General features: G+C 34.7%; 1 protein-coding gene across 1 annotated transcript in view; it reads right to left on the reverse strand.

Annotated features, from left to right (window-relative positions):
* Positions 1-713: 713 nt before the first annotated feature.
* Positions 714-22,501, reverse strand: part of LOC119642812 (putative uncharacterized protein DDB_G0293878) — a 31,108-nt gene continuing 9,320 nt past the window's right edge. The window contains exons 2-9 of the mRNA XM_038042091.1: positions 7,205-7,857; positions 6,421-7,139; positions 6,133-6,352; positions 5,803-6,071; positions 5,567-5,728; positions 5,296-5,491; positions 5,137-5,223; positions 714-1,053 (exon numbers count right to left, since the gene is read on the reverse strand). Coding sequence (XP_037898019.1) covers positions 877-1,053; positions 5,137-5,223; positions 5,296-5,491; positions 5,567-5,728; positions 5,803-6,071; positions 6,133-6,352; positions 6,421-7,139; positions 7,205-7,857 — 2,483 coding nt within the window. The 3' untranslated portion in view covers positions 714-876. The remainder of the gene's footprint in view (positions 1,054-5,136; positions 5,224-5,295; positions 5,492-5,566; positions 5,729-5,802; positions 6,072-6,132; positions 6,353-6,420; positions 7,140-7,204; positions 7,858-22,501) is intronic.

A 22,501-nucleotide genomic window follows, 5' to 3' on the forward strand; every position in this document is an offset into this window, starting at 1 on the left:
TTTTTTTTAAAAGAAAAATTTTTTTTCTTAAAACTACAATTACAACAAAAGACAAAGACACAAAAATTCAACTTAATATCTAAACGGATTACTTTGCAGAACGTTTCTGTGACAAAGCGGGATAAAAAGATTTGAAAGGTGTGGAGGAAATAGAGAGATGAATTGATTAAAAAAGTTATATGAATAACAAAATATTAAAGAATGCAACATTTTTTATAATTGTTTACGACGTTACACGAATGAGAGTGATATAATAAGTGTTGTAGGATGATCGTATTGCTATTGCTGTCGTTATTGTGTATATTGTTGCGTTATTAAGTAAAGAGGAGCACTGTGTAGTGTAGAGCCTTTATATTTTATTTCTCTGATTTTTTGCTTTGTGTAAAAATTAAATTTTTTTTTATTTTTTTTTACAAAATTATTTTGGATATAAAGTTTATTTATATTAAGGCTTTTTACATACTTCTCTGTTCTTGCTGTTGTTGTTGTTGTTGTTGTTGTTGGGTTTTTTCCTTTTTTTTTTCTTATTATACTTTTAAAGAATTGTTATGGTAACTGTATGATGTCTATTATTTAATTTTTAGTTCTCACTTCGCTTTTTTACTTTTATTATCTGATTTGGTTGTATAAATTAAGTTTTTATATGTGTAAGTGCGTGTGTTTGTTTTTTGTAAAAACTCTATACTCTTTCTTTCTCTTCGCACATTTTTTTATTTTCAATTAAACTATTATATAAAATATAATAATGTTAATAATAGCTGCTGTATATTTAGGGTGGAATTGATAGCTGTTATTGGTGTTATTCCTTTTTTTGTTGTTGTTGTTTTTATATAGCTGCAAATTGTTTGCCCATTTTTCATTCTATATCTCTATACTTCACGCAGTGGCATTTTTCATGTATAATAATTTCACTTTTAAATCGGCAAATGTAGGTCGTTTTGCTGGATTTAAGTCCCATGCTTGTCGCATCATTTCATAGATTTCCGGAGGACAACCTTCAGGTGCCTCCATTTTGTAGCCTACTTCTACATGCTTAACGACATCAGCTAACGGCTAGAAAAGCATATAAAAAATTATATTCGATTTAAGGTAAAAATTTACTTACTCTTTCACGATAATTTAATATGTAAAGAAAATAAAAAAAAGTACAGCGGTTCGCCAAATATAGGTAATTTGTATACGAACACGAACAAAATAAGCTATTTTTCTCAATTTTAGTGGGCAAATGATAATGGACGGACGAGCGAACGGAATTTCGCCCAATAGTCTCCTTGATGATATCTGAATGTTTCAAGCAAGCAAACCTATATTAGCAGAAGCTTCATTCATTATTGGTTGGTTTACTTGCTTTGGAAGGAAAAATAAATAAAACATATGCTTTGCTAATGATGGATGGACCAATCTGGAAATATTTTCATATACTCTTACTATACCCTACACCACTTGTGGTGCAAATTGTAGTAAGCTAGTGTGGATGTATGTAACACGCAGAAGAGCTCAAGATAAACTCAGCTTTTATTATACTGATCGATTTAGAATCATTATCTGAATTGATCTAAGCGTGTCTGTCTGTCTGGCCGTCTGATAACAGTCTATGTGAATTTGTATTCATGCTATAGGTCGCAATGTTTGAGATATTTTGATGAAAGTTGGTTTACTGACATGCTTTGCCCAGCGAAAAACATTATTGAAAATGATTTTGACCGGACAACCTTTTCGACCACTCCCCACATAAGGCCCTATTCTGAAAACTCGTTATATGGAAAAAAATTGTAATTTTCAAAATTTATCGATAAAAGCGGTTAAACAACAGTATTTCGGCGTTCTAAATTTATTTGAAAATGTTGGACAAGTTTTTAAACCCCCTCTGACATGACGGTTCCTAAGAAAACTGAATCTTTATATGGTAAAAAGGTCAAATATTGGCTGATAATAGTAAATTGAAACAGAAATAAATTTTACCGAATTTGGATCATGTAGGTCCATTTTTTGCACACATAAGGATTTTCATGACAAGAAAACCCTTACGATGCAAATTGGCTCATGACGATAATTAAATATAAAACTTAAGTGAACCTGAGTCTATTCCATTGTCCCACTCCATATAGAATATCTCATATGTAATATGTTTGGAAAAAGGCGTAAATTTTAACATATTATGACAAAAATTAATTCATAGTAACGATTGAACAAAAAAATGAACGGTAGGGAATTTGGAACACTTAGGTCTATATTTTTGGACTCTAACATATATGGGCCTTTTTGAAAAAAATGGGTTTGCATGATAATAATGTGTATTGAGAGAAAAATTGTACTAGGCGAAATGATGTAGGGTGTGTAACGGTCGGTGTTGCCCGACTACAATGTGTTCACTTGTTTTCATATGGTTTTGATTAATATTTATAGCAAGTTTTAAAGTGGTACTTAATTTAAGCGGAAAGCAGTTTTGTAAGGTTCGTAACACATAGCTTAATTAGTCCCGGAACTGACACATATATATTACTTCTATCATAAAAAACGATGTCATTCTTAAAAAATGCCACATCCGTCAAAATTTCACATCGTCTCGATTGTTCCTTTACGAGTTGCAATGGGTTTAATGACTTACTTTCTTCGTTTTGAAAATAATGAAAGAATCCGAATTTCCTGTGTTGCATGACAGATAGAGAGATGTTTGTGATAGAAAAACAAGATTTTACTTGAAAAGTATTTCGGTAAGTTTTCCCTATCGAAATCAATTTTTTATCGGCGGTTTGTTGGTTTTAAACAATATATTACAGACACTGATGAAGCGGAACGCCGTGAGCGTCTCAGAGTGGTGCTTATACCAGAATGCAAAAAATCCTGAAAATTATTCTCGATAATCGAAGAGAAAAGTTGCAAAAGATTGTCGACATTTTAAAGATGTTAGCAGGCAGTACTTTCACTACTTTGCCTGCAAACTTGGGCATAAGAAGGGCGTTTCCTAACTGGCTGCCGCCACGTTTACTCAGAAACATCAATATGTTACGTGATGGCTACGACGCCAATATCTAACGAATTCAAATTCGAATTGCTACTATTTTTTTCTTCAGATTTGTACCGCAGCGACTATTACCTGTTTGTAAGCCTCCATGGAAAACGACTTCGATTAAATGTCTTGATGAATTGCAGAAAGAAATGCTAAAGAAGCGTTCGTCTTACTGTATCATTCTTAAAGGAGACTACGCTGATGAATAATGCTGATGTTTGCAATGATGTTTGCAAAAAATGTTTTCTTATTTAGACGTGGGACTCATTCACCGACATGTTATGACTTGGATTATTCAACAACTTTTGGTTTATAGCTTCGAGCTTTAAATTTATCATTAACAAAATCTGCCTACCTATCAAGTTCAAGTATCAGTCAAGCCAGACCACATCGAAAACAGAAGTAAAACCACTGCCTAAGATTTGTAATTCGTTCATTTTCAGGATAACACTCCAAAAATTATTCATAACGTTTATGTAAAGGCATACTTTTCATGAAAGTTTTCATAATGGAGGATGGTCAAAACTTCAAACGACATGGTCCAAATTTCGCAAACTTAATTTACTTAGCAAAAATTTTATTGCTTCTCAGTTGTCTTCGTCATAAAAAGCAAAACTTTTCCGTCATAAAAAGGCTGGCTAAGCGTTTATATATAAAAAGAAGGCCTCTGTGATCCAAATTTCCTAGGGTTAATTTTAATGCTACATTTCTTCTACTGATCAATTTTCACTGTAAAACATAGAACAATAAATGAGGTTAGATCGATTAAGGAAATGATTCTAAATCAAGTGTGTTACATAGATCCGCATCTTAATATACGCAGTTCCACAAATGGTGTGGATTGTAACAAGTTATAAATAAGAAAGGGTACGCAAATATCGTTTCCAATTTTTTGCACTGTTGCCTGTAGCTTACTCCTATGTCGGATAAGGATATATATATATATATATATATATATATATATTATTTTCAATTCAATTTAATAATGAGCAAAGGCGAGTACTAAATATTTACAGATTCGGCTCAAGCCGGACACAAATTCTTTCCTTTTATGCTCTACGCTATTTGTGATGCAGCATTATTGTGCGGATTTACCTAACATCCAGAAAAGCGTAAGGCAGATACAGCTTTTATTACACCAATCGACGCCCGCTTGCCCGTCCGTCCACGCACTTTTGTACTTAACCTACAAGCCAAAATTTTTGAGTTATGCCTATGAAATTTGTTACGTTGGCATGTTTCGGACCAGAGATAAAAACAGATGGGATCAGACTATTTCTACGACCATAACGCCTTTTTTTGTAAAAATTCGCGCGTAATTGTAATTTACAAAATTATTCCACAAAATACGCTGAAAAACATTATTTCATATTTATATATATTTTTTATATATATTTATTTCATACTAGATCGATGTGAACAATTCAGATGGATCGATACTTTGAGCCCCCCTTTTATACGACCATCCTGCGAAAGACGAGCCTTTATATGGCAAAAAAATCTACTACTTACTATTTTACATTGAGCATGAGTCCAGAGCAGTAATTTGATAATCCGTACAATTTCTTCATATTTTATGATGAAAATTTGTCTATAATAGTAATTTGCAAAAGAAGTTGACTGCACCATATTTGGATTCAGAACGAGATCTGTTTTGCGGATCTCACTTCGTATAAGGACACTCGTGAAAAATAAGCAACAATGTGTAAATTGTAAAAAACGATTTATTGGTGTGAATATTATTGTCATTATTTTTATAACTCATCTAATCAGCGAAATAAACTCAAAGAGCAAACGATTACACTACTAACATCTAGAGGCTGTCGGCTTTATTGAAAAATCTACCGCACTTGAGATTTGAACCCACGACCATTCGGTTGTTGTTAGTCGAGATACTTAACCTATCTGGCCATTCAGGCGGATGACGTGTGATTAATAATGTGCTTGACAAGAAGATTAATTTTGCTAAATTTGGACACCGTTAGGAATTAAGGCACAATTTTTAATATTTTATCATGAAAATAAATAAATGCATCATTGAATGAGGCGAGCGGTCGAGAATACCTAATTGTTGCCCTAGGTCAGCTATAATATTCTCATTTGTTTTTAATTTACAATTCACTTACAATTCTTGGATAAGGAACACGACCAAATGAATAGATTTCCCATAATAAAATGCCAAAACTCCACATATCAGATTTATTGGAGAAACGCTAAAAGGTAAAAAAAAAAGAAACCACTTTAAAAAAGTATAATTAAATTAATTTATTACGATGGCAACTTACACTATTCTTTAAAGCTTCGGGTGCAGTCCATTTGATAGGCAATTTGCCCACATCTAGATTATAACATTCTTCGCGCGCTAAGCCAAAATCAGATACCTTTGCTACGCATTCTTCAGATATTAAAACATTGCGGGCCGCTAAATCGCGATGCACCACTTTTTTCGCTTCCAAATATTCCATACCCGAGGCAGTGTCGCTATAATTTACAAAAATACATAATTGGCAAATGAAACGCTTTACATTCTCTTTTGTGTGTACGTTAGAGACTTACTAAGCAAAATTAATTTGGTCTTTCTTTGTTATGTGCTGTCGTCCCCGCGATCTAAGATAATCAACCAGCGATCCTTTGCTCATGTATTCGGTAACCAGATAAAGATGTTTGCTGGTGAAAACTAAACCGATGAACTTTACTAGGTTCTCGTGTTCCAAAGTGCTGCCCCGTTTATTTAATAAATTTTATTGGTTAACATAAAATTTTTTCATTTTTTATTAATCGAAATGACTTACGTCATTACAGAAGCTTCTGCTAAGAATTTTTGCACAGCTCCTTCATCTTTTAACATTTTAACGGCGACTTTTTCATTACGTAAGATGCCCAACATCACGTCCCCAAATTCTCCTTTTCCTATGCTCTCGCGCAACTGTAAGTCAGCTTCCGGTATCACCCAGCCTTTATCAATGAAATCCTTTGAGTTGATGCAAAACTCTTGTTTACCTTCTTTCGGTAAACATTTAATAAGCTGAGTGCATAGGCCATCAGCGTCCGCTTCGTAATGCTAATAAGCATGAACTCTTACGTTTACAATAAGTTGCGAATTCATATACTATGCTACTTACCGCTACTAGTTGTCCTAAATTTTCAAAGTACTCTTCATCGTCAATTGTTAGTTTGTTTTCTAAATATTTGACGCGATAATGCTCCACTTTACCTTGGAAACAAACACATAGGGTGTAATCGCCTGGAAAATTTGTCGATTCACGCACCAGAAATAAACCATCTTCACGTGGTTGCAGCAAATGTTCTGCCTCATCACGAGTAATGCTACCGTGGAACCAACTATGGGATGGGAGTAAATATTTTAATATGATCTCTTCGTTCTTGTATCAACTACGTAATAAACTTACGGCATAGCGTTCAGTTTAACTTCACACTTTTTCTGCAATTGCTGTTGACCGTGCATGGCGGCCACTATATGATTTGGTGCTACACCGGTCGTAGGTGATAACGATGAATTTGTCCAAGTTTGCGTAGCGTTCGCTGCACCGCCACCATTGACATCAAAGTTATGTAAAGATGTTGACATTATTGTGGCGTTATTTGCTGGTGCATTAACCGCCAACGTTAACGTTTGACTTTGATGTTGAAGTTGGTTAGGATGTGGTTGTTGGGTATGTAATAACATATTGCTACCACCGCCCGCATTGCTTGTCAGCCCTATGCTCTTGGGCGGTAAGCCTCGCTCGTGCAAAGAGAGAGCACTGTGCGCAGCGTTTAATGACGAAGACATTAGATTGTTGTTGCAATTGCTTGCTGTTGCTGTAAGCAGATGTTGTAAATGTTGCTGTTGCTGTTGTTGTTGTTGGTGCTGTTGCTGCTGCTGCTGTTGTTGGCTAACACCGACCACAGCTGTTGTGGTTCCCGCTGGTATTGTCGTACCAATTGGAGAAAATGTGGACATTATATGATTAACGTGCTGCAGCTGCTGCTGCTGCTGTTGTTGTTGTTGCAGTTGCTGATTTGGTGATTTCGGCGAATGATTGGAAGTTATTAGACCACCGGCATTTGTTATTAAATTATGACTACTTATAGCATGCGAGATAGCATTATGATGATGATGTTGATTCTGAGAGAAAAAATTTTAATTTAGTTAAAAAAAATTCTGTTTTAAATTTTAATTACATTTATTACCACATTATTGTGATGGTGGGTGGAGAGATTTGTTGGTGGCGCCACAATGTGAGGTTGGGATTGGCTTAACTGTTGCTGCAAAGCTATGTTGGTGCTGGTGGCATTAATCAATATATTGTTAGGATTACTGGTGGCAACATTTACAGCCACAGAGCCGCCGGTGGTTTGAGGTTGTGGCGCAGGACGTTTATTGTGACGTAGGGGTGCTGTAGGCGGCATTTGATGCCCAGTTGATTGTAAAAACCATGGATCGCCAGCCGTACTGGCTGCCACTGCGACAGAAGGTTGCGAGAAACCACGATGATGACCAACAACAGTTGTTTGTCCGTTTTGTGCGGCAGTTACGTGACTGTTCATAACGCTTTTGTTGGAACGTGTTGGATCCGCAGCGTTAGAACCCTGCGTTAATGTATTTGTTGTAGATGTGACGTCACTTGATGCCTTAACTTTATTTAAGTTGTTACTATTTTCAGTCACAATTTCGGGGGAACGTGTCCTTTGTGGACTTGTAAGATAATTTTCGGTATTTGTATTTTCCTCCAAGCAAACCTCTTTCGATTTCTCGTCAGCATTAAGTGAACAAAATTTCAAATTATTAAGAGATTTCTTATTCTCTTTCTCGATATCTGTAGTTGTTGTTGTTGTTGCCTCATCTAAAATGGATATTAACAATGTATATGTTACACTGATGTTAAGAAAAATTCGTTTTATTGTGCTCTACACTATGCTTGACGCACAAGTACATATTGTACATATTATGTGTGCGTGGATGTATGCAACACCCAGAGGGACTTGAGATAGAGCCACCTGTTGTTATGCCGAACGATTCAGAATCAGTTTTTGCAACGACCTAAGCATGTCTGTTTGTCTGTCTTTCTGTCTTGTTGTCTGCCGCTCAACCTACCGTTCGGACTTTTTCACACATTTTGACCCAATTTGCTACAGTCAGGTCGGTGCTTTAGCACAAAGATAACTAATTTTGAAAGTTGTTCAAAAATCGTATAATTTTTTCGACATCTCCCCTTATAACACCTTATTTTAAAAAGTCGTTATATGAATCATTGCGTATTAAACGAGGTGATGTAGGGTCTTTAATGGTGCGCCCTATCCTATAGTGTTTTCACCTGATTTTTAATTCCGTCTTAGCTTAATCAGAGTAAAGAAAGAGGTTCGATTAATTTATTAATCAACAACAGAACCTATAGAACTTGTGATTATAAATAAATAGCGACAAATAAGTGAAGGAAGGAAAATTGCGTAACAGGATGCCAATCGACAATTGACTTTTTTATTTATATATATATATATATTTTTCTGCTAATCGGCTGTTAAAGTAATATAGTAATTAAGTCGCTAACTTTGCTTAGTTTTTTGTCTCTTAATTCGAATGTGCTTCCCATCTGTTTATTCCCATTGTTAGACAGTAGAGATAACCCTATGTACTCAATTTTTCAAATCAATAATAATTTGAAATATTCTCTTTCATAAAATTGCTGCAATTTTTGAATTAACTAAAAGCAATCGATTCATCTCATTTGATAGGGGAGGATTAATTGTGACATTTTTATTAAGAGACGATAGACGAATTCGATTGAACGACCTTTGCCAATGTCTATTGTATAATAGAAATGCATAATATTCGAAATGTGGAGAAGGTATAGCATCACAGTCTTGAGAAGAATATGCGGAAGCACACATATAATTATGGCAATTCTGACCTCGTCTTATTAATATTCAAGCTTAAAATCATTCCCAAGCTACCGCTATTCGTGGTTATCTTTTGTATTAACTTAGAGCTACTTTTTGTCTATCTAGATTATTGCTTTGCGTAAAAGACCTCTGCCATTCATGGTTAATGCATGTACATGCATTTTCATTTATCTTTCAAATTAATTATGACCTCATTTGAACTTTACTTCCATCCACATCTCTTATTTTGCACTCCTCTAAAGGTATTCTTCTATATCAACTATTTGCTAGTAATAAACAATAACACTTTTTAAACTTAATTCCGGTCACCAGAAACAATTGCAACTAGAAAAATGACGGCAGCTACTATCCGCAAAAAAAAAAAAAAAAAAAAAAAAAAAAAAAAAAAAGAGTTTATTTTTTGTAGTTTCCGTTTGAACGATTTTTCTCTTATATTATGGTGAATATATTATCTGAAATTGCTATGATAATGTTGGATATGTTGTACGCGCAGTTATATGATTACTAGATCACTATGGGAAATTTCGGTACACACAATAAACTTCCCGGTTAATATAAATGAGAAACTTCGAGGCAAAAATTAAAATAAAATAGAGTTGAAAGATTTGGTTTTTTTTTTTTTTTGCTTAACGTTCAGTTCACAAAAATCTTTTTGTCATATTTTCCTCCAAATACTGAGTCATTATTTAATTTGTATGCGCGTACATATATGAGCGAATAATTTGTTTATTATATTAAATATCACTGCCACATTGTTTATGAACTCAAGCATTCACATATATATATTTATACATATGCATATATATATTATATCATCAGAATCAGAATTGTCCAACCTTTTGAAATTATTGCATAAACATTGCAAAATATATCTTTAAAAAAAAAAAAAGAAAAGAAGGGTACTGCTGTGTACTGCTGAAGAAGGGCCAATGAAAGGAAGCTTAACTCACCCCAAAATTTCAAATGCAAATGCAAATAAGGCAGCGATCTTCATTAACAACAACAACATACGACAGATATCGATTTTAAGCTTCTATAAGAAAGATTACTGTCCGGTTTGAGTGTTGATAAAAGAATTGAAAAACTTAGCGGCAAAAGAGTTTAAGTTCCTTTCGCTGCTACCTCACTGCCGCCAGTATAGGACCAATGTTTTTATTGAACCAAAGTATTAAAACTGATGAGTATTTATGTAATATTTTTCAAATAATTAGAAGCGACTGCAACTGTAAAGTCCAGAGCTATCATCTAGAAACCTCATAATTTGCATCCATTTCTGACGAAATTTCATCTCAAGCGGGACAATATCAAAAACGAAAAAGAAATTGAAAGCATGTATTTGATTACATTCTTGTCAAAATAGAAAATAAGTAACGTGTGTGTGTGGGCCGTGAGCGCACGTGCACATTAATATATAATATATGAGTAAATGTCCAAAAGTGAACTGCCGCAGCTATACAAGTAAGAAACTTAAGCGGGAGCCTCTAAAGTTGGAACTGTATTTTCCAACTGAGGTAATATCTTTTGGACCTGACATAATCAATTGCGTTTCTATTTTACACGAGGTTAACGAGATGGTCAATCGGTGGTACTGCCTAAACTGCAGGGCTTATGATGTAGAAGATGTGGAGGCCGAAACTTTTGTTTGCAATGATTTGGGCAGAATGAGCGCTATTATGTGATAGAGTAGGCAAAAAGGTAATTCTAAGAGAATCGATCCATTATCAGAATATGAAACATAACCGGGAATTTTGCTTGGGGTATACGGTTTTATTGCAATTACGAGAAAGAGAGCTTAGAATTATATTGAGTATTTACCCCTCCCGTCAGTCGAACGACACATACATTTCCTTGAATCTAAACAAAAAAAAATGTGTGAATGAAAGTTTAATAATCAGAGAAGCTTCAGCAAGTATAAAATGTATTGTAAATAAAAGTGAGGACGAAAAGATTTATTGAACATGAAAATCAAAAAGTTATCACGTACAACGGTTTAATCATTGTGGACTGCTTCTGGTAAGAACTTTGTTTGCATTTGTTTAAAGAATTTGATTAATTTCAAGAAACAAAGGCTTTTTCTTTCACGAAAATCGAAGAATGTCATTACACTTATCACGTCTCTTCTTATATTGAATGTAGGAATGCGAAAGTGACTCTGTCATGTTTTTGCGAGGGAGTGTGAGTATAATTGTAGTACATGCTGAATAAAACTGTGATTTCCCCATTTGGAAATAACTATACGGGGTGCAGGTGTATATGTCATCACACTAGACCTGTGAACAGGTGCAGTTGCATGCCCAAAAACGCCATTTGCGGGAAGTTCGACTTTTTTCTGCTTAATTCGAAGGATAGCATTGCTAGTAGGCATGAACAGCAAGGAGAAACTTGAAAATCCACTACATTTGGGGATGTGGCTTTCTCATTAGAGAAAATTACCAACAAAAACCGTGACAAAAATCTCTCTTCATTCTTTTTTAATATGACCAATATCTCGTGGGATGTTTAGTGCTCGTGCAACACGGTCACTGAAACGATGAGAAACGATCGAAAAAAACTCTACCGGACTTGAGATTCGAACCTACGAACGCTTACTTGATTGAGTCGCGGTTCTAATCTACTTGATTACTCAGGCGCGTTGGCTTGAAAACTAAACATCGTTTGCTAAATGTCACGATGGAGAAGTTCGATCTCATATAACAAAACTTGCTTAAGAAATCTTTGCAGTTCTAACCTGAAATGTCCTACCTTTCCCTCTGCTATCGGCCGACATTACTCCTTTCGACTAAAAAGAGGTTCAATAGATGAGTTTTCGCTCCTTCGAATGGTGCTTCGTTACTACGTTGTCGTTAATCTTAGAAGATCAAGTTGTCTGCCATGTACTTCGTTCATATTCTGCGCGAAAATTGGGAGAACTAACGACTACTCTTGAACAATAAGTTGAACAAAATAATTTGATTTACTTCAATTTTGTCGAAAAACCGGTGAACACATATTCATTAAACACATTTAAATGTATTGACGGGAATTGCTTATCTAAAAAAGTTGGTTATTATCAGAAGGTAATAATCGTTTAGTGTCGAATATGACATCAATTTCCAGCACCACCTTTAAATTAATTTATTTGCAAGTTGAGTTTGTGGCAGTCATATCTGAATTCGTTTTCAATTTTTGTTTAAAATAAATATTTGTTTACAAAAATATCTAAATATTGAATAAAGATTTCGTATTAAGTTCTTTCGGGATTTTCGATAGAATTTCATCGGAGAAATCCAATCAAAATGTTATAGGAGATCTACGACGCTGTAATGATTTGTCAAGAACAGTGCAATGGGAAAATATTTATTTACGCAATAAAAAGAATTCAACGAGCGCAGCGATCAGCGAATTTATTGAGGACTAACTTTGCTCTGCAGTTGGAAAAAAATCGCTGCTACGCAATGGTTTGTGCTTTGGCCTAACAATTACGTGAGTATGGTTTTCCGAGGAGTTTCATAACCGAAGTGGTTATGCTCCCTTGCATCACTAATTGAGTACTTATTGCTTAGGTGTAACGAGGAATTCCAACCTATTGCCTGCTTCCTTAAAAGGTCGCAGTTATTAGAGGGAGCAAGGGAGCATACCTTTGTCAGAAACTAAATACGTCCGCAGGCACCAAAGGGCTTAAAACTTAATCTATGCTTTGTTTTGTTATTGTGAGGTTGAATTTTAACGCCACCTATCATCGTTAAATCTTTATAGATAAATCAAAGATACTTGGTTTAACTATTAGTTTGTATTTGTTATGTTGTTGAGAAAATGTGTCGCCTTTTAATTCCTTGAAATGATTTAGTCACTTTTGTTTGTTGAAAAGCCGAGGCAGGGATTCCGATTTATAGGTAAATTTGAAATTCCTAGGCATGCGTCTGAAATGGTTGCCATCAAAAATTCGCCATAAACCCAAAGAGTTTCACTATTTTTTTCAATTAATAAATAGGAAAAGACCTTATGTAGATAGATATTCTCGCGATAGGCATGTTCGCAAGCTTTTCTCATTATTATCATTATTATTATTATTGTTATTATTGTTATTATTGTTATTTTGTTAATACGGGCACACGAACGTATATATATTTTGCACGAAAACAAATTGCGTAATTCAGAAATCGCGCATATAACTTGCAATAATAAGTGAAATATGTTCGAGTATATTATTCAATGTTGTGTAGTGACATCCACTACATATATATATGCCGATGAGTGTGCACATCAATATACGACGTATATATGTACTTGTTTATTTGAGTAATCATTTTGATTAAGTCACACAAAGTTGGAAGCCAAAGTGTTGTGTGAGTACGTGAGCGAGATCGCGCCCTCATCGATTTTACGGCTTCTGTACACATATTTTTTGTGCATGTGCACTTGTGTGCATCGTAGTTGACAAAATTACTGCCGATGATGGCATGAGTTATACGCGCTTTCATATATGCGCCGATAATTGTTAAACTGGTATGGGGTACACATTTTTCCTTTTCAAATATTTTACAAGTTTGAATTTCAAAAGCAATGGGAGACAACGAACAAGTTGACAACAACTAGTTTCGTCTAATCCTACATTTTTCTAAAGCTCACGCAAATTCTTTGGAGGCTTCTTTTTCCGGTCGGCACGACGATGGTTGGGAAGGATTTTCATGTCCTGGAAGGGGGAAAGATATACTAGAGCTTGCGTACATTCGAGTTGAAGGTGAGAGGTGAGGAGATGAAAAGATTACAGCCGGCATAATATTCTCAATGTGGACAGAAAAGTTAAAGAACTCAAAGTCAAGTTGGACACAATGCTATAAAAGTTGTGGAACTAGTGTGTGACTAGTGGGTACACTTCTTTTCTCCTTGCAGAACACTTGATTTGGAAGTTCTTAGGCAAGCACGGCACAGGCGCCGTTGACCTTATTTCCTTTACATATATGATTACTATGATGTTCTACTAAAGGCCGAGAACGTTATCCTTGCGTGCCCCCGTTATCTTGCTTTGATTTCTAGAAAATGGATTATTATACCCATCAGTGGACGGTGACATTCATTTTGTGAAAATGTTTGCAGTATCCAGCCATGTCCGTCTGTCCGTATGCGTATGCCTTTGTCGTAAACATTCTCCTGGCCACAAAAATTAAGCTATCGACATCGAATTCGGCAGAAACCTTGCCCGCACGGGTCAAATCGGTCGAAGGACACTCCTATGGTGCTAATTAAACTCATTACTTGTAAACTACAGCAGATAAATCCACAGAAATTTGGCCGTACACTCCCCGGGCGATACTTGCACAAAAATGGAAAACATTGCCCACATTGCCTATCCGTCTGAGCAACTATGTAGTATTTGTGGTAAACATTCTCCCGCAAGCGAAAATGAAGATATCGTCGCTTACGAATTTGCAAAATAATTTGCAAGTGATCAAGATATTTCCGGGGCTATAACGCCCACATGCCTATGCGAGAAGAACTTTGCTTTTATAAGATAACGTTGATAGATATAAAAGATTCGGTCACAACCAGATATAATTTCCTTACTTGTTTTTTTTTTTTGTTTCCTACTTGTCACGTTGACTTTGCCGAAAATGCGAAAATTAATTAAAAAGAAAAAACTAACATAGGGATAATATATAATTCTTTCTAAAGTCTGTTTTAGCTGCAAGCTTTGTTAATTAAATTAGACCACCCAGTGTAACGCGAGTACAATAATTTTTCTTCGTAAATCATTATTCATTCGTTTTCAACTACGTACGTATGCAGTTAAATTTATTTGTGGAAGGGGTGCATACCGCAAGTTCAATGAGTGTAAAATGTTAAAAAAAAAAAAAAAAAAAAAAAAAAAAATAAAAAAATTATAAATTTCCACACGTTTGTAAATAGCAATTGCAAAAGTGATTGGAAAAAATTTATATAAAACGATGAGTTAAAAAAAATGAAAAAAATATTTTTTATATAGAAATGTAAATAAAATAAAATATTTCCACATGAAGGTTGTTTAAATTTATATTTATAGGCAGATATATATATATTTACATATATATATATATATGTAATGCAGAAAGCATTGCTCTATAATAGGTAATTGATAGGCAAAAAGGAGTGATTGTTCTCTCTCTCTCTCTCTTTCTGTCTCTGGCTAATCAGGCAAAAAAACGCAAACAAAACCAGTCTGTTATGTGGCTCATGTGCATATAAATAATTTGAAGATGCTTTAGGAAGTAAAGGAAAAGTGTAACAGAATACAATTATTTGTGTAGAGAATGTGTAATAAATTATCGCTCACGAGAAACTTTTTCATTTAGACCTTTTTTTACGGTTATTGTTTAAAGTTTAATGTTCAGGCACACTCAGGCAGACAGACATCAGCATAAGCAGTATCGTCTTTTCAACTATGCTCACATGTATATATATATATATATATATATATATATATATGTATATATATATAAACGTATGCATAAATTATTTTGTTACACCTGTTGCTGAGATTGTGTTAAGGTTACCAAACGGTATTAGAAAGTCAGCGATACATATGAGGATGAGTACATAAGTAAGAAGAGAAAATTTTACACGATTTAGTAGAGTCAATAACATTGATTTAGTATTCACATTAACTTGTTGCCTATAAAAATCTATAAATGAATTTGCTGTTGTGCACGTTTTCATTTTCTATTCAAAATTATTTCGATAATTTCCATGAATGACAGAAGAAACTAAAATGTTCGAAACTTTTCGAAAAATCACATTATGGTAAAGACGTGACGTGGCGCTAATACTTTTTCAAAACTCTTACAAAAAAAATGCCTTCTCACTTTTTCACACAATTCAGACGAGTCTTACATTTTTTTTTAGTTTAAAAGAAAAGCAAGCGTGAACACATTAACAACGTCTAGTGGCTGCGTGTAGCAGATGCAGATAGAAAGTGTTTTTCAAAAAATACAATAGAGCGTAATAATGTAGATAAAAATTATGAACGCGTAAGAGTCACCTCGTAGCGCATCTTGAGTACCCATCAGTTCAAATCGTGGTTAAAATATTTCAAAGTGAAAGTAACGATGTAAGCATTTCTTGTTTTCAACTTTTACATTCCTCTGAAAAAGGTTTCTACAAAACACCCAAACGTTATAACTTTTTACTCACTAGGGGCGTATATTTCATAAAGTAGCTTTGTGTCCGCTGAATTTAGAAAGTGCAAAAGTGATTTTGATTTTGACAACCGGGAATGTTCTTAAAGCAAACTTTAAACGGCTAATAGGCAGAATAGCTCCAAAGCCATAAAGGGAGGGGGCAGTCAATATACCGATCGTATATTGTATAACGTTTATCATAACACATCAAACGTAGGTGCAAGATGGCTAGTGACAAATTGATATGATTTTCAGATAGTAGCGACCTCCAAAGGAAATAGGTGTACTTTACGCCGCACACGAAAATACATCGAATCATCGATGTGTCATCCTACGACGTTGTTGGGTGATATGTTGTATCCACCTACATCTTCTGAACTAATTTCTACACCTTACAGTGCGGATTTATGCAACACCTCGAAGGATTTAAGATAGAAATACCTTTTATTATACCGATCGACTCAGAATCACTTTTTGAATCGATTTAAGCTTGTCTGTCCGTTTGTCTGTCTTGTTTGCTTGTGTTCAATTTACAGCTATTTTGATGAAATTTGGTACACCTCGAGTTGTTTGGGCCCACGGAGGTACGCTATCGCAAATAGTTCGGATCGGAGCACTTTTTTACCACGTCCCATATAACACCTGCCTGTTGTGCTTAAAAAGTTACAATTAACTGTGTGTTTTGTACCCAATGCGGCAGACATTATCATACGGATGGTGCGGAGATTTCGCAAGAGCAGTACGCAGCGTTAATAGGAAATTCGATCTGCCCTCCTTTACTTGCTCGGATTGTTTAAATGTCCCGAGGGAGGCAATCCTACCCCAGCAGCTTTAACAGACAGTCGATCAAATTACATGGAACTTCAACTTAAGTTTTCAAGCGTTCTGTGATAGCGTCGACGGGAAGATTAATGATATAGGAATTAAACTCGAGGAGAAGTTTAAAGTATCGATCAAACTTGTTTATCTGATCTTTCCCTACACATCTAATCATAGAATGCGAATCGTGAACGCTGTGGTTTCCTAAGGAGTGGAAAATAGCTCGAATAAGGCCCGTTCCTAAAAAGGGCCCCCAATTTGCATGTGATGACCTTCGATTGATTAGCATCCTACCCTGCCGATCCAAACTTACTGAGCATATAGTGTAAGAGCAACCTAATTCATACTTGATGCCATGCACGATCCTCAGCTAGGCTTTCGGTTTGGACATTGCATCTCGAAACTTCCGAAATTTCCGTCACCGAGCCCAAGAGAGATAACATCAATTTCTGTATGAGCTGTGCTTTTGTCGCTCTCGACTTAAAAATAGCATTTGACAGAGTCCCATACGCTAAGTTTATTAACTAAGTTTATTGACAAATTCAAAATTTTCGCGAAGTGCTTGCAAGCTTATGCGGTCGCATATTTCGATTCGTAAACAATTTTTTGCAGTGAACAACTCTAACTCCTGTTCTTTAAGTTCTCATCAATAATCTTGGAGATTTGATTCTGCTCTATAGTGATAAGGAAAATAATTTGCACTCGTTTGAAGGAAAAATTAACAAGTCTTTAGGAATCGTTGACTCCTAGATGATTGATAACATGCTTTGCATTAACTCAAGCAAGACTTAGGTTCTACTCTTCAAATCTCCCCGTGCTGTGCCGTCTAACCTTAATATAAAAATGTCAAGTCATCGTATTGATCTTATAGAATCAATGCAATGTCTTGGCCCCCATATTGACAAGGTCTCTGTTAGAGTCTGCTTTCCACTCCGAAGACTGTACAATTTAAACCTATCTCTGTCTCTGTAGGTTAAGCATACCATTGCGCATTCACTCCTTATGACGGGTGTTAACTATTGTAGTGCCCAAGGTATAAGTCAGATAGGCTTCAAAGTATGATAAACCGTGTAACGGCACATCACCTCCTTTGTTCATGCTGTCTTAAAATTCTACTTTCGCGATTATCTGAAGTTCAGCTTGCTCCTTTACCTCTACAGATTCATTCAATCCCGATCCCCAAGCATTTCATTCGAACGGATCGAATAGAAAACCTTTCATAGGAAATCAATGATCAGTTATTTGATAACTGTGGACGCAGATAAGGTTCCATTTAGTTGTGCTACGAATTTAATCCAATACAAAAGAGCCAGAAAAAAATTCGATACCAAACTTTTTCTCTTAGAACTCGTCTTGACTTAAATGGCTGATGGACAGACAAACATATCGATTGATTTCGCTAATTTGACTTTAGCCAATGGTAGATAACGCCTTTATATACTTTATGACATGTCAATTACATATTTCCGGGCGTACCAAACCATTTATCGGATATAGTAATACATCGCTATTGTAACTGTATAAACGTTATGCAAAAATTCTAACAATAGGTAGAAAGATTTTGGAAAAATTAATTTTAAAATAGGTCTTTGGTATGGATATGGTCTATTGTTATATTAGATATATATTTTTGATTTTACTTTATATGTGCCTCTTACTCCTACTTTTGCTTTATGTATACATATACTGCTTAAATATGTTTCCAAAAAAAACATATGTACTTCGTTTTCGTTTAGTGCCTATTAGATGACTGTCCACTTTCTACACATGTTCGCCAATTAGCACAAAATATAAATGAAATTCTTACGTAATATTCGTAAAAAGCTTTTATTGGTAAGCAAATATTAAGATGTTATCAGTAAAACAGGCAATCAAGCATGAAATAACAGTATAGGACAGATTTGTTTCGGCTTTACAAGTTTACATTGTTCCACTCATTTTTGAGTGCTAGGAGAATTATTTGTGTTTATATATATATATATATATATATGTGTGTGTGTGTTTTTTTCGTTTTATCGTCGTGTGTGTTATTGAGTCGTTTGAGCTAACTTACTCATCCAAATTGTGGCGAACATTTCCCTGTTTTTTGTTTGGAAAACTATTAGGTGCTTACATGTATTTTGGCCATTTTTTTAATTGAAAAAGGAATTTATTGAGAAAAACTCATAGAATATGTATTAATCATAATATTTTCCATTATTTTTTACAACATTTTTTGCATCATTTGGACAACATGTCGAAACGGTGTCGAAAGAGCGATATCGGTTTGGCAGCAATGCCCCTCATCGATCCATTTTCGCGTCTCTTCAGCGTGCTAGTCAAAAGTTGCCTCTTCGACTTGAATAAGTGGTAATCAGAAAGCGTTATATCTAGTTACTACGCTGGGTGCGGCAGAAATTTCCATTCGAAATCAAAAAAAAAAAAAAAAGCAATGTAACAGTGTATAGAGGACTAAGCTGTTTAAAGGTTCTTTGAAGCTTGTAGCTGGAGTCTCGTCCCATAAGTCCCGTTATTCATTGTTTACGAACTTTTCGAACAACAGCACCATCAATTATCAAACCATTGACACGAAAGCCGACAATTGGCAGCGCCGTAAGTTTTGATGTGCTTCGGTAACAGATTTCTTCAAATCAAACGACCAAAGCAGTGAATGTCGAAAATGCAATTTTGAGCGTTCCACGATTAGCGCTTGTATACACTGACCAACTCAATAATAGTAGATGAGAAACTCTTATTTCATGTAGGTCAAAAAGATCAAAATTATCGTATCTAACCGTTACATACATATTTCACGTTACTTAATCATTTTCAGCAAGAGAGGTCGCTGATCGAAATACATGCAAGCATCTATCACTTTTTTTTTATTGTTTCAAACGAACTATTTATTCTTGGACTAAATTATGACGAGCACTAGCAAATTAAGGCTCTCTCCTCTGTTCTACATTTTAAGTATTATGCAATATTAAATGGACAACGTCGATTGCTTGAATTCAAAATAAAGGCCACGGCCCATCATTATATATCCTACACATTCAAACGGTTATTCACATATCGCCCATTCAAAATAAGACTTTATATGCGAAGTATTTCGATTCGCAAACATTTTCAACAGAGTTTGTCCTTGGACTAAAATACATGACTGTGCGCCAAATTTCTTCAAGCTATTTAAAATATTGCGAAACTAAGATCGATTCAAATTCACATTCTAAGACAAACCTGGGTCTGTAGCGTTCGTCCTTGAGTCAAAGCACATCAGTGTACTAAATGTCATCAAAATATGTCAAAACTTGCCGCCTGTAGATTGAAAACAAGAAATCACAATGGATAGATGGTATAATATAAAATGGATTGATGAACTTAGATCGATCTTTGAGATCGAGTGATTTTAATCACTTCAGGAAAATTGCCTTGCACAAAACATTCAAACTGCGATGGAAACTTTTTCATATCGACTTTGAAGGGGTCGAAAAAAAAGATTCGTTTATCTTCAGCCTTAAAAGAAAGCATTTTAATCTTTATAGGGTCAACACTTCTAATTCGTAGAATCTCAAATTTGATAGCGAAAGCAACAATGCCCCCCAGCACGACATAAAAGGTAATTTTCTTCTTCATAGATTTCTAGCGTTTTCGAAAATCTCATCAGATCAGCAAGTGTTAACTGCTAGGCTCTAGGTTGCCTCGAAGGGTGCACTCCGCTAAAATATTGCATGATTACACAAATGTTTAACAAATGTTATCGCAACTACAACATATTATATATCTTTAATATGATGTTATGTTAGGTCTTTTATGATATTCTATGGCTTCTTATAATGCGTTTAGAACTTAATATGATTATAACGCTTATAGAAAAAGCACAATATATCTGACTTGAAGTGAATTGTGGAACAATAATAATGAATAAAAGAAACTCATTGTCTACGCAGACAATAAGTCTTCTTTTGCCATATTTCCGTAATGTGAAAGATGATGATTCACATATAATGAGAGAAAAGAAATGAAAAAGAAACCATAAAGAAAACTCTTTTCTTTTTTTTTGTGCACGTACATATATAGATCAAGAAATATGTTTATATGCGTGAATGTATGAAAAAGTATGTAGCAAAGTAAGATTTTGTACAATCAGCAGAAAAACGTAAAGAATAGTGTGACTACTTCCGGACACATAACCTACAGGTGCATGTGCAGATATGATGAATTCAACAACCCACAATACCTTTATATTTGTGCTGTTTTTTTTTTTTGTTTTTTTTTTTTGTTCTTTAAATGCATTACTAATCTTTTAAGCAAATTCATGCGCATTTATGTAACTTAAGATGAGGGTACAGTGACCGAACGAAGGTAATATTTTCTTTATCTGTTTTTATATATATATATATATATATATATATATGTATTTATGATGGGCATTCGAGTTTTATTATGGCTTTGCTTTAAAATGTTATTTGAAACCGAATTCTGTTTATGAAAAAGATCAGAAAACTTTATTACATCTGTGCATACACGATACATCAAAGGCAACCTAGAAATGTGTTGAGATGTGAACAGAGAATCGTTGCAAGTTACAGACTTACTTATGTGGTTATTCTCATATAAATTTAAAAAAAAAAAATGCAACAACAACAAAGATATACGAGATGTCACATTACAATGGATTAGAATGAAAAACTTGTTTGAATGCGTTATTGCTTAAAAATCATTATTTATTTGTTTATTTATTTATTTATTTATTTATTTATTATATATATATTATCTAGATAATGGGTGGGGTTAAATTTAACTTAGCTTCGGTTGTGGGTGAATGAACAGGTGCTCAATAAAAAAAACAAATAAATTTTTTCTCGTGATGCACACAAGCAAAAGTATCTCGTATCTGTACACATGCACATGTATTCGCTTTATCGGCTGGGAACCGAAATAATTAAAAACTCACAAACACAAGAAATAAATGGATTTACATACATCCATCCCTTAGTTTGCACGACGTATTTTTTATAGGCCCCTTTACATTTACTTTTGTTGCAAAGCCTCTATTTTTAATCAATGCTTAATATTTTTTTTATGCTGAAATCATATACTAACTAAATTTTGATCCATTTTGAAAACATGTCGTTAGTAACATCACATCGTATTGGTTAATGTTGAGAAAATACTTTTTAAAAGTAATATCTTTACACTTTCTTTCGCAACTTTTGTAGTACTGTCGAAGCCCATATCCGAAATGGGCTTGGGAAGCTCAACTTGCGTCGCAATCATAGCAGCAAAACCAATACACTTTAATTGTACAACGGTTGGCTTAAAGTAAAACCCGCTTTCCTTTTTCATCAAGTTTAGGAATTTCTTAGGCGACCCGGGTTACAATAACGTAATACAAATGAAAACATTATAGTGGGTCAAGGTTCACCATTAAAAATCCTACACCCGCACAGAGATATTCAGTGGTCGCAAAAATAGTTCAATCGGAATAATTTTCAATAGCGTCCGACCTCGCGCCAAATTTCGTCAAAACGTGTCAAAAATTTTCGACCTTCAGGTATACTAGTTCTGATATACGGTTCAGAATAAATCTCCGAATCGATCTAAGTGTGTGTGTCCGTCTGTCTATCTCATACATATCCATGTATTCTTGTATTCG

The sequence above is a fragment of the Glossina fuscipes genome, unplaced genomic scaffold (genome assembly GCF_014805625.2).
Source record: "Glossina fuscipes isolate IAEA_lab_2018 unplaced genomic scaffold, Yale_Gfus_2 257, whole genome shotgun sequence".
Taxonomy (NCBI): domain Eukaryota; kingdom Metazoa; phylum Arthropoda; class Insecta; order Diptera; family Glossinidae; genus Glossina; species Glossina fuscipes.